This window comes from Salvia hispanica, chromosome 3 (assembly GCF_029641045.1).
Source record: "Salvia hispanica isolate PSC_SH4W2 chromosome 3, Shi_PSC_v1, whole genome shotgun sequence".
Lineage (NCBI taxonomy): Eukaryota > Viridiplantae > Streptophyta > Magnoliopsida > Lamiales > Lamiaceae > Salvia > Salvia hispanica.
Window position 1 is genome coordinate 60,186,137 of NC_142694.1, and position 11,782 is coordinate 60,197,918.

General features: G+C 34.3%; 2 protein-coding genes across 2 annotated transcripts; both read right to left on the reverse strand.

Moving 5' to 3' along the window:
* Window positions 1-3,898, reverse strand: LOC125210657 (RNA demethylase ALKBH9B-like). Its single transcript, XM_048110211.2, has 7 exons — window positions 3,575-3,898; window positions 2,707-3,267; window positions 1,367-1,452; window positions 968-1,278; window positions 811-882; window positions 342-727; window positions 1-246 (listed from the first exon to the last, which is right to left on the reverse strand). The coding sequence occupies exons 1-6, from the start codon at window positions 3,744-3,746 to the stop codon at window positions 439-441; spliced, it is 1,491 nt and encodes a 496-aa protein (XP_047966168.2). The 5' UTR covers window positions 3,747-3,898; the 3' UTR covers window positions 1-246; window positions 342-438.
* A 2,615-nt stretch (window positions 3,899-6,513) lies between these two features.
* Window positions 6,514-9,964, reverse strand: LOC125209386 (uncharacterized). Its single transcript, XM_048108981.2, has 3 exons — window positions 9,790-9,964; window positions 7,354-8,216; window positions 6,514-6,930 (listed from the first exon to the last, which is right to left on the reverse strand). The coding sequence occupies exons 2-3, from the start codon at window positions 8,211-8,213 to the stop codon at window positions 6,756-6,758; spliced, it is 1,035 nt and encodes a 344-aa protein (XP_047964938.2). The 5' UTR covers window positions 8,214-8,216; window positions 9,790-9,964; the 3' UTR covers window positions 6,514-6,755.
* Window positions 9,965-11,782: the final 1,818 nt, after the last annotated feature.

Genomic DNA, 11,782 nt, shown 5'->3' on the forward strand with positions numbered 1-11,782 from the left:
TAATACTGAAAGCTAATACTCATTTATACTGAAAAATCACTAATACTCATTTATACTGAAAGCTAACACAGCCTTGAAAAATTCCAACTCAAAAAATGAAATATACAGGTTGATCATTCTCAAATACATGCAAATGTATAAAAAATTGAAAAATAATCTTCAATGAATTTTCCTCTTGAATAACTGTACCGGTTTTCTTACATCCCAGCCAGCTCTGTAAGTTCGAATTCAACTATTCATCTGAGCCTGCGACATTAATACCATTCGAGGATGAATATCGACAACAGTTTGCTATACATAACCTTAAACTGAGATGCTTTTAGTGATAGTTTAGACGGTACCTGATGAATGGTGCAAAGCTTTGCTCAACAGATAGGTTGAGAAATATATTTAAGACTCTTGAAATCCAGTAACTAACTGTAATATATCGTTAACTCGTCAATGTTCCTGATTAGACTGGAGCCTTCTCCTATATGGAGGACCTTGTCTTGTTCGGCCTGAATGACGGGACTTTGGATTTTCTGAAGCCAATCCTCTTCCCCTATCTACTACCATAGGTTCTCCTCCGTCTGCTGGCCTTCTCGAAATATGTCTGTCTCTTGAAGCATTATCCTTGCTAGATCTTTCCTCTTCATCCATCAATGGTTGAAGCCCTTGCAAATCTGGTTCCGGAGTATACCCAATTGGCCTTTTAGTGTCATCCATTCTCCTAAAGGTAATCGATATCCTGAAAGTGAAATGAGGCAGGCATCTTAATTTTGCTCGATGGCGATGGAGAGAAGAAATAATCAATCTCCTATCCAACAATACCTTTTGGAAGGGACAGCTGGGACACAATGCTTAGCCACATCAGCTCCGTTTCCTTTTAATACAAGAACAGATCTGGTCCAAAATCAGAGAAAGAAAGTTTAAGATGAAATGAAAGATCCAGATTAAAATAAATGTGTTAGGTCCATCATATACTTACCCAAGTGGCAGGGGAATCGCATGAGAACCTTCAAACTCACCAGGGCCCACTATTTTTAAGTTCGAACCGAAAAGTATATCACACTCGCTAAGAAATGAGACTGTACAGAATGGCCTAACAAACTCATGATTATCAATATGAGGCGGTATACAGTCCCCTTCTTCGTAGATATTCACAATACAGCTATCAGGCACGCAAGAAGGAGGCAAAACATGCCACCGCACAAGCCTTTTGATCATGACCTTGAACAAATGGGGCAACGGATCGACAATTTCGGCCTTGAGAATGCCTGGTGGATTGCCCTTTTTGTCCTGTCACCCAATGGAATTTGTTAGATTGAAGTTTTGAAACAACTTAAACATTATATTCATATCACAAGCAGCATTCCTGGGCACTTACTGTGGCATAGTTGTAACAGCAACCAAATTGAAGAGTAATGCGCCCCTTCCCCCTCATCCACTTCTGAGGAGCAGTATATGTGCGTGCTACAATCAAGTTACATATAAAGAATCTTAATTAGCAGAGTGCATTAAGTAAATAAAAACTACTCTTAACAGCAGCAAAATGAAGATACTATGACAGTTTAAAGTTTGAACCATGGAATGGAGCTTCCCAAAGCAACCAAGATGTCATAAACATAAAATAATGATTGCTGATCAAATAAGCTGTCATCAATAATGTGGATCCAACAAGCCACCAGTATAAGGAAACACGAAAAATGATTAAATAAGAAAATGCTGGAAAGCACAAAAAGAAGAGAATTCTAATTTTTCCGAAATAGGTAGGAAACATCACATTGAAATAAAAATTTTCAGGACTATTTCATCAAGTCAACTCTAGATGTCAGGCGCTGCGAAAAATATAGATACTACAGTAAAAGGTCAATATTTGCGTGACTATGAAACTAGGTCATGAAATGCCACAACAGATTTTGTCAATTTATCATTTTTAGTCCCCGCAATGCATCCTTCAACCATCCCATGAAGCACATAATACATTACAAAAGTAACAAGTCTTCTAGCAACAAAAAGGATTAAAAACAAAGGAAAGTCTAACCATCAGTAGATTCACTGATTCAAGAAATCCAAAAAGAGTTGGAAATAATAAAACTTGAATCTTGGAACCAGATAGGGAAACTATCCTTTAGCAAATTATTCAAGTGCATGTAGACAAAAATGGTAAAACAAATCTTATAATGTAAGTTACAGAATGGTAGATATATATTTCCCTTATAATATAGGACAATACTATTACTTATTCAAGTTAGCATTTATTTCATATATTTGCACAAAGGTATACATCTAATTACTCACTATATTAACATGGTATCTTCTATGATGAAGTAATAAACATGCATGTATGCATATCCATAGCAGCGTATGAAACAACAGTTTCATTACAGTATACACAGGTAGCTAAACCATCACTAATATATGCAATGTATAAGAACACATGTGAAAACAAAAATGGAAACCACGAGTACAAAAAACATTTTTCCTTAGAAAGGCATTTCGCTTTATACCTAACAGGAAAATAGGCTTCTTTGCTATCTTCCAAGGGGGAAAAATAGTTTAAGTAAATAAATCGACTATAATAGATAACAGAAAAATAAAAAAGAATGAGTTACACCATTCTCAAGGAAGTGCTCACAAAATGCATAAATAGGTATTCTGATGGGAAAGGTTAATAAAGGTGAACTAAACATGCAATATAAACTCAATGAAGTTACAAAATCATACCTTTCAACTGGCCCTTTTTTCCCATCTCGTCTAGCTGTTCAACATAACTGACAATCCTCTTCTGTTCTGCTGCACTGAAGATAGCTTTGTGTAGCTCCAGCCCCTCCAGTATGTTGACAAGCTTCCCGTTGATCCTTTCCAAACATAGAAAGTCCTTTTTCCTTTCGACGCGATAGAACCTAATGCATTCTCTCTGGTCCCTCGACAATGCCACCTTTGGCTTAGCTTCAGCCACAGAAGTTACCTCCGGAAAAGAATCATTCGCATCAGCAAGCCCATTGCTCTCATAATTGTCTTCTCCTGCCATAACCTCATCCTCCATAGCCATATCCGCCCAGGACTTTTTCAACATAGGTCTTGTCTGTCGTGCTGGCGAGTTTAATGGTTCTGTAAATCGATCAGCCTCATCCTTCCAACTACCCAATGAATGTGTATTATCATCATCGTCATCATCATCATAGTTATCTGCACTGCCGTTCGCACTCCCGGCAGTGCAGTCACCCAAATCTTCCTTACAGTGATTTGCATCAATACTTGGTGTAGATACAGTAGCATCCCGTTCTACATTAACAAGTTTCACAACTTAATTATGGTATTGGTATTAATAAACACCTAAACATAAAAATCAAAGAGCACAAACTCGATTAAAGCTATCGAATTTTTCAAAATTCAGAACGGGAGTCAATAAATTTTGATAAGATAGAATCACTAATTTCAATTTGCCGGCGTAAAGACAGTATATTTAGCGAAAATTGGAGAACTATCATGAAAGGGAAATACCAATTAACATAATTAAAGAAGCAGTGAGACATAATCGAGATGAAATATATGCAGAGATGATGAGAGGAGGAGGTAATTGAGTATAGACCTGAACGGAGGGATCGGATTCGGTGGGAGATGGTGTGCGTGCAGGATTCGCAGAGGCCGCGGGCTAAGAAAGGCAGCCAATTGGACAAGAATTCGGAGGCGATCCGGACTTCGTTGTCGTCGTAATTAAGGAGGAAGGCATCTGTGTTTTGAGCTTTCGCGTGGCCATTCATGGCGGAGGAGTCGCTGCAGAGTTGGGAACAGAGGTCGAGTATTGAGGGAGACGGTTATATATGTTCGAATTAATTTTATACTAATCCACCCTCTAATCAAATTGGGAAACCATTGAATTCTAGGATATTTGAGAAAGATATATATCAAGTCAAATTTAATAATTTATTAATAAAATATAGGTAGAGAATTAAGGAAAGATGTATCTATAAGAATTAAGGAAAGAATTCCAAGAAACCAGAGGATTCCAGGATTTTCGGCCAAAATATTACTCCATCTAAAAGGATATAGTACTAATTTATTAATAAAATCTAAACAATGAGGAACTTACCAATGCCGTATAATTCGAAGTTTATAGTTTTATGAGTTATTTGTATGTAAAAATATGAACTTTTTCCCTCAAACTTTTATTTTTGAACGTAACATCAACTTTAATTTTTTTTTTTTTTCCCCATCAAAAAATTTTAGCAAAATTAAAGTGGAGTACACTATAAAATACACCAACGTTTGATATTTTCTTATTTTTCCACTAAAATTTTCCTTTTTATAATTTAACAGTATGAATAATGAGAATTCTATTTTTTTTTCCCCGATAAATAATTTCAATCAAAATAATACTACTTACTAATAATTTTATCCTTTTTCTAAATTGTAACTTTAGTTGTTTTTGACGATAATTAATGCCTTGAAATTTGTATTTCAAATTGCATTTGATTGGAATGATGATTGTTTTCATTTTTATAGACTAAAGCTTTATTTTTCATGATTAAATGATTATGTGAAAATTTACATCTATTCATATTTTATTTTAATTATATACTTTTTTTATTTAAATTATGGGATTTTAAAAATGTTATTTAAATGGAGTATTATTTTAAAAATTCACTCTCCATAAATTTTGATATATATTACTCCATAAATTCATATTCACATCTAAATTTACAAAGTGTTGGGCATTAAATAATTTAGAAAAAACTTATTGTTGGGGAAAAATCATAATTTTCAAAGTTTAGGGAAAATTCTAGAAATTTTCAAAGTTCGGGGGAAATTTTAGAAAAAAACGAAAGTTTGTGTATTTTTCAACCTCAATACTCGTCGTTTTTTGCCGCGTTGGCACATTCGACGTATACGTCAACTTCAATTTATAGAAAAAATGTGTTTTGGAAAAAATCAGAAAAACTGAAAGTTCATACATTTAGATTCAAAAATAAAAATTCGAGAGAACAAATAATCACAGCTTTAACTATATTTTGAATTACCGAAACAAATTACTGGAAAATTTTCTATTTTCATAATAAATTAATCTGGCGAGTTGCATATGGATCAAATTAAACAAATTTAATTACCCGAATTGAATAGAAGTAATAATGTTGAAATAACATGGTAACATAAGCTCATGTTCGCCGGAAGAGAACTATAGAGAAATCACTAATAGCATTTCCAACAAGAAAGAGAAAATAAAAAAGATATAACATCTATTTACTTTCTCAAAAAAGTGAAATACACTTTTAAAAAGCAACATGTTTTAAAGGAAAAAGATATATAGCGGTGAATAATTTTTTAAAAATAAAAATAATAATACAAAATGCATTAAAAACATAAAGTGTAATTACCTTCTCAAATACCTTTTCCATTGGAAAATAGTTTTTCATGAAAAGAAGACAAATATAGTAATTATAAGATTTACCTCTTCTTTGATGGAGAGATAAAAATATTTCTTCAAAATGAGAAAAGTATAATACCTTCTCAAATAGTTCTCCCCTTGGAAAATGATTTTTCAAGAAAAAAAAAAAGTAAATAGGGTAGTTATATAATTTTACCTCTCTCATTGGAGATGCTCTAAGGAAAAGGGTAAATAAAGAGGTAAATGGAATAACTTCATATTTATCTTTCCTTCATAAAATTTCATACTCCAATGAAAAGAGTACTTGAGGAGATATTATATCTTCTTTTATTTTAATCATGTATCTCTACCAGGGTAAAAAGTTGGGTTTTTTTTTTTTTTTTCTTTTCAGTTTACCTTTCACCCCTGGATATGTTGTAACAAAATCACTAAGAATTGAACGCGATCAATTTTTGAAACAATTACATATTGAAGAGCTGAATCTATACTAATATCACTCAATACCATTTTCCAATACAATTACAAAATCATTGACTTCCCAAATAAATTATGAAAATAATGAATGAATTTATTATTTAAATTAATTTCGGTCAGTTGCAATTTAAAAGTTACTCACGTTTGGAAAATGTAAGAATTTTTTGCTAATATTTCTCTCTGTTTGACAGATGTATATAATGTATGCTATTAAAGTGTGACTGCTCTATTAGATAAAGAGATTCAAAGTATTTCGATCGATTTATGTGTTTCGTTTCTTCGATTTATATTAATAGTGTTTTAATAATTAATATTATATACTGGTACATTTTGAAACATATCAAATTTTAGTAAACAATGTGATACAAATGTCATAGTGTTGTAACCATTTATGAAATAACTCTAGAGTTCCAAAGGATGTTAATAAAAATTAGCTTATAGAATGATAAATATATTAAGGACCGTGAAATATTCAAAAGTTCCAATTCATCTTAGTATGCAAAGGAGTAACCTAATTCCATATGTTTATAAAAAAAATGTCACATAATAGACGCTACGAGTGTGTGAATCATAGTAGTATTATAAATAAAAACAGAATTTGATTTTTTTGTGGACTGAAGATGAACTATTTTTATTTAATCTGGTTTATAATGACTATGCCTACCAAAAACTGAGACGAAAATAATATCAAGATTATGTAAGCATGAAATGTGAAGAAAACATAATCAGAAGAAATAACAAGACAGCAGGATAATCACAACCTGCACTGGGTTACATCCAATCGACCAAAGACTTCTCAAATAAGAAAATACAACATGAAGGGAATGTCAAGCTCGAGCAATATCAGGAGAGACGACGCGTAACTGGGGTTGCACAAGAATGACAGCACTATCAAATGAGTTAAGGTGTCAAATTATATATTGGAAGCGTTCAGAGCCATAACCTTGCACTGCTCGTTCATGGCTACGAGTTGGGCCTCTTTCTTGTCCACTAGAGCACTAAGTCTCACATTCTCTTCCATGAGTTTCTGGACCTTGACTTCCTTCTGCATCTTCTCACTTTCCAATTGCGATGTTTTGGCCACAAGCCTAAATTTTCCAAACGGGAAAGTAAGTTTATAGCTTAATATACCTCCAACGGTAGAAATGAGTAAACATCCCCCAAAAATGTAGAGCCTTGTTTAGCTCCAACAGTAAATGAAGACTGAAAGAGAAAAAGAAATCGGCCAAACTGATTGAACTTTAACTGTTTGTATATTTATACTCCATTCTGTTAACAAAATAGTTCGTTTGCTTCTGCTAAAAAGGATGACTCAAATGGCAGTATGAAACAGGAAAAGATATAAGTCAAATGTAGAAAGTGGAGCCGAACAAATGCAAGAACCGTAATAACAACCACATATAATCACCATGAGCAACTAAATAGAAACGTATAACAACAAAGAGCATGATACTAGTCAAATCCCAAACAAATTACTAGTACTAATAAAGATCAGAGAATAGTTTACTGACCGTTCAAAGTGTTTTTCAATCATCTGAATTTGCTTTGCTGATGAAAGAAATGTTTCCCTTGCGCTAATTAGAGTACTGACGTAAGATTTCAGGGATTCAAAGTCTTGCTTAACACGGCAAAGCTCCGGCTCATTGTCGGCAGCTCTCTGCTTTTGTCTAGAAGTTTCTTCAACCAAATCTTCTACCCTCTGTCTCATCTCGTTCAAAATAGTATTTGTACCCATTGTGAACTGTTCCATCTCCTCTAATTTTAGCGACATGTTCTCAATTTGAACTGCCTTCTTTTTTATTTCTTCCTGTCCTACTGTCACCTTTTCCTTCTCAGTGACCGTTTCAGATTCCGCCTTGATAGCTCTCTTCACGAGAGTTTCCATTACATCTGTAACCATTTGTACACTTTTGAGTAATTCACTTATGTAAATTCCATCGTGCTCATCAAGAGCACCGTCCTGATTGCTAAGCGCTGTCCATGTTTCCTCATCTGCACTGTCGGAAAAAAAAGTACGTACGCTCCTTGACCATTGAGACAACGGCACACCATTTTTATCAACAAGGCCCACACCCTCCAATCGTTTGATGCCGCAAGAGGTATGAGCCAAATGAGGAACAGCCATAACTCTGGCTTTTGATTTCAAGTATGTCAACAATGTTGCAGACGTTTTGACTCTATGCCAGAGAACTTTCATCTCCTTCTTAGCATCTGCTTCAGAGCCGTGTATGCAAGCTTTTACCTCCATAAGCTTCTCTTGTAACGCATCCACTTGAGACTGGCTTCTTCCCATCTCCTGCTTCCAGTGGCTCTGTGCATTCGCCAACTGTGATTTCAGATCTGGTATGCTGATATCTTCCTCTGTTGTCATTACCTGGCAGATAACTTAGTTAAGCACCTCAAAATCCGATGATATGAATCAGTAATCACAATAATACACCATCAAAAAGATATGTTGCAATCTTTGCAACAAATCAATGAAACAATCTTTATCAGTGAGAATTGTTTCAAGACTATTTATTTCGGTTCTAATGCTACAAGAATGAATAGATAGGGTTTGCATATAAAATTAACCAGACTTAATGACCACAACGGGAAAAGGCAAAGTGATAGGAATGAAATATAGACAGCACACATGCAACCTATGCCGGGCTGATATAGACATAGTGCTTTAAGAAAGAAAATCAGCAAATAATTCCAACGACTCCATGAGACTACAATAGCATGCAAACTAACCATACCAAAACCAGATGCTTCAATAAAATGCGTGTTTCGAGTGGAAGAACAGAAAAAATACAAACTTTCCTCAACATGTAAACCTAACATCTTTTTAACTTCACAATCACATAATCCAGTATGTAGGAGATTATACAAGTCCACTTGATGATTCTTTTTGCCTAAAGGAGTACAGATGCCTACCATGTTATTAGAGTCTAATCTATGACACCAACAGTCCAACTGTCCAACACAATGTTCCTAAGCCCACCCCCGAGCCCAAAAACCTATAACATGCTTTCATCCAAGGTCATGCTAACAAAGAGAAAATACGAATCTATGCTCAATTTCATGATTCCTCCAGCCCACAGTACATCTATTGAAATATCCATCATGTTATGAAATTCTCAGGCAAGCATCAAGAAACAGTGTTCACAGCATTAACTCATGACACCATGTATATGCAGGTGAATTTTAGACGAGCTTTATGATGCTTGATCTTAGATGAATGCAGCAACCATTCAAAGTGGCGTTGCTCTTCTTTCGGATAGCAAATGGAAATGGTCCATGTTTTGTAATCCATTAATCAACTAAACAAAAAAGGATGACTAGCAACATTCTTATTACTTCTTAGGTTTATTTAAGAAGAAAATGACTGGACATGCCAAGCTTGCCCTGTACTAAACCGGAATAGAAATACTCTTTCGCTAACGTCCTGATGCAAACATGAAAAAGATTCACATAATCACTCTCAAGCTCCAGTTTGGTACTATTGTTTGAAATAGTTAGGTAAGAGTAGATTTTCAAAATTCACCAAAGCATTTTAGCTACTCAAATTCACATGACTTGCATAAGGTCACATGATTTTAAGCTTATCTAAAACCCAAATTAAATGATCCGTTTTACAAAGCAAAGAACATAGAAAAGAAATTCAAATTTCCATAATTCATAATAAACCTGATTTATTTACCAGCACTTCAATCCTTCCAAAACGTGACAAAACCATAAACCCACCAACAAAGTAGTTACTTGAGCCAAAACTAAATAAATAAATAAAGTTACTCACATTCCTAATTTCCTATTATCAAAAGATCCATCAAAATCATCATTTGAGCACATCAGACAAAGCACAATAATTCCTAACCAATTCAAAGGAAAATTACGAAATGTTTCGCAACCAGAGTTCCCAACAAAGAAGACAATGAAAAAAGGCTACAAAAAGTATAAATTACGTCAGTTGTGCTGTGATGTCTCTGGAAATTTGAGGAGCTTCCAGCAGAAGAAAAAGTGACGACGACGAAGGTCTAGGATTGTAAGAAGCAAGCCAGGTTAAAATTAAAAGTCAAATTACAGAAAAATAAAAATTAAAAAGATTAGAAAAAAGAAACAGAGGCAATCGGGAGAGAAAGAGGGAGACGGTGATTCTGTACTTTTTTATTTGCAATCCCCCCGCCCAGGTTTTGGGAAATTACTTTTCTGCCCCGATCATGTCTTCAAATTGAATTAATTTGATTTCATAAGAAGCAATCCTATCCTATATTCAAGCAAAGAAAGGTACGAAAACTAATTCAAAACCTTCAAAATAATTAATATCCTGCGGTGATGAATATTTATTCATTTAATATAATATAGTGAATCAAGAACATTTTCAAAAAAATAGAAACTTTTAAAACGACACAAGTTACGATCGGATATTGTTTGGACTCCTGATCGTGAAAAATTCCAAGGCTATATCTTGTTTGGCGAAAAAAAAGAAAGAAAGAGAGAAAGAGAGAGATAGAGTTAGAAAGAGATGTCGAGCATGCAGAGAGAAGTGGATTTCACATATAGAGTTCATGAGGATGGGAATTTATTTTGACTTATTTAAGAAATTGGACTAATATTTTTAGCTCCTTTGTATTGGACTATTTCAAGTATAAAATTGGTTTGAGCAACTAACTTTATTTTTATGGGTAACATTTTTAGCGCTTGATGGATTAAATTTTTAGAGTTTTTTGGACTAAAATTAATTAATTCTTCATTTGAGATTAATTAATTGTAATATTAGGATTAAATTAATTGTTTTAGATTAAGTTCTCTTGAATTAATTTAAATAAGTGAGTTTGCATGATTTGATCTTCAGATTTACTAAATTAATCGAGACATTAATTAATGTCAATAATTAAATCTCTGGGTTTAATTAAAGTGAATGAGCTATGAAAGAGAGAAGAAAATATGATGCATATCCTAGGAGCATGTCTTCCACTTTTATTTATTTCTCGATGCTAAATAGACTACTTTCTTTTATTGGACAAGGTCCATCACATGGAATTAACTCCAAATGGAGTTAATATTGTCAAACGGAGTCAGAAGCGTATGATGTGAACTTTTCTATTTTACATACAAATGTGGATAAAAATATGAAGCATATTTGAGATAATATTTATTTATCCGAATGATGTTGTCTTGCCATAAAAGATGTTATTTTATGCATTGATGCCTATCAGTTTGGTTATACCGAATGTGCTATGCCGAATAAAGTAAGAAATCGAATTCAGGTCCCAGCAAGGGGGGAGACCCTACTCGGACTAGTGTACACGTGGACTGTGTGTCATCGGTAAGGTTGGCCGGTCCGGTGCCCGCGGAAAGTGGCCACTTTCTCGGCACATGAATGTTAAGGTAACCGTAGGAGGACACCATTTCTACTGCACAAGATGTTCAGATATGGCAAGGAACAGAAAAAACTTAGACTGTGCAGTCGTAAAATGATTTTTAGTAAGCTCGGGTCTTTTTAATAAAACCTCTGAGTGTTACTGTAATAATGGCTGACAATATTTTAAAATGTATTATTGTATTTTTCGGCAACGTGTTCACTGAGTACCTTTATACTCAGCCCTGCATGTATTTCTAAATGTGCAGGTTGAGCTGTGATGGAGTGAAGGGTGCTAATTAAATCAGACCTACTTATATTTCCATTCAATATTCTCGGAGGTTTGTGTCTTCATACATGGAACCACGTTCAGTTCCTTCCGTTGTGCATTGAAGCAAGTGAAATCCTTTATGTCTCTAAAGACTCTGATAACTAGCCAGTATATATTGTATGGTCCCCGACTCTGAGTCATTGTGATCGAACCATTCTATTCATGTATTCACCGTTTATACTCTACAGACAGAAAGTTCAACCATTAAATCCTTCTTTTCGTACTCAACCCACATTCTTAATATCCACCCGAGTCACGGTATATC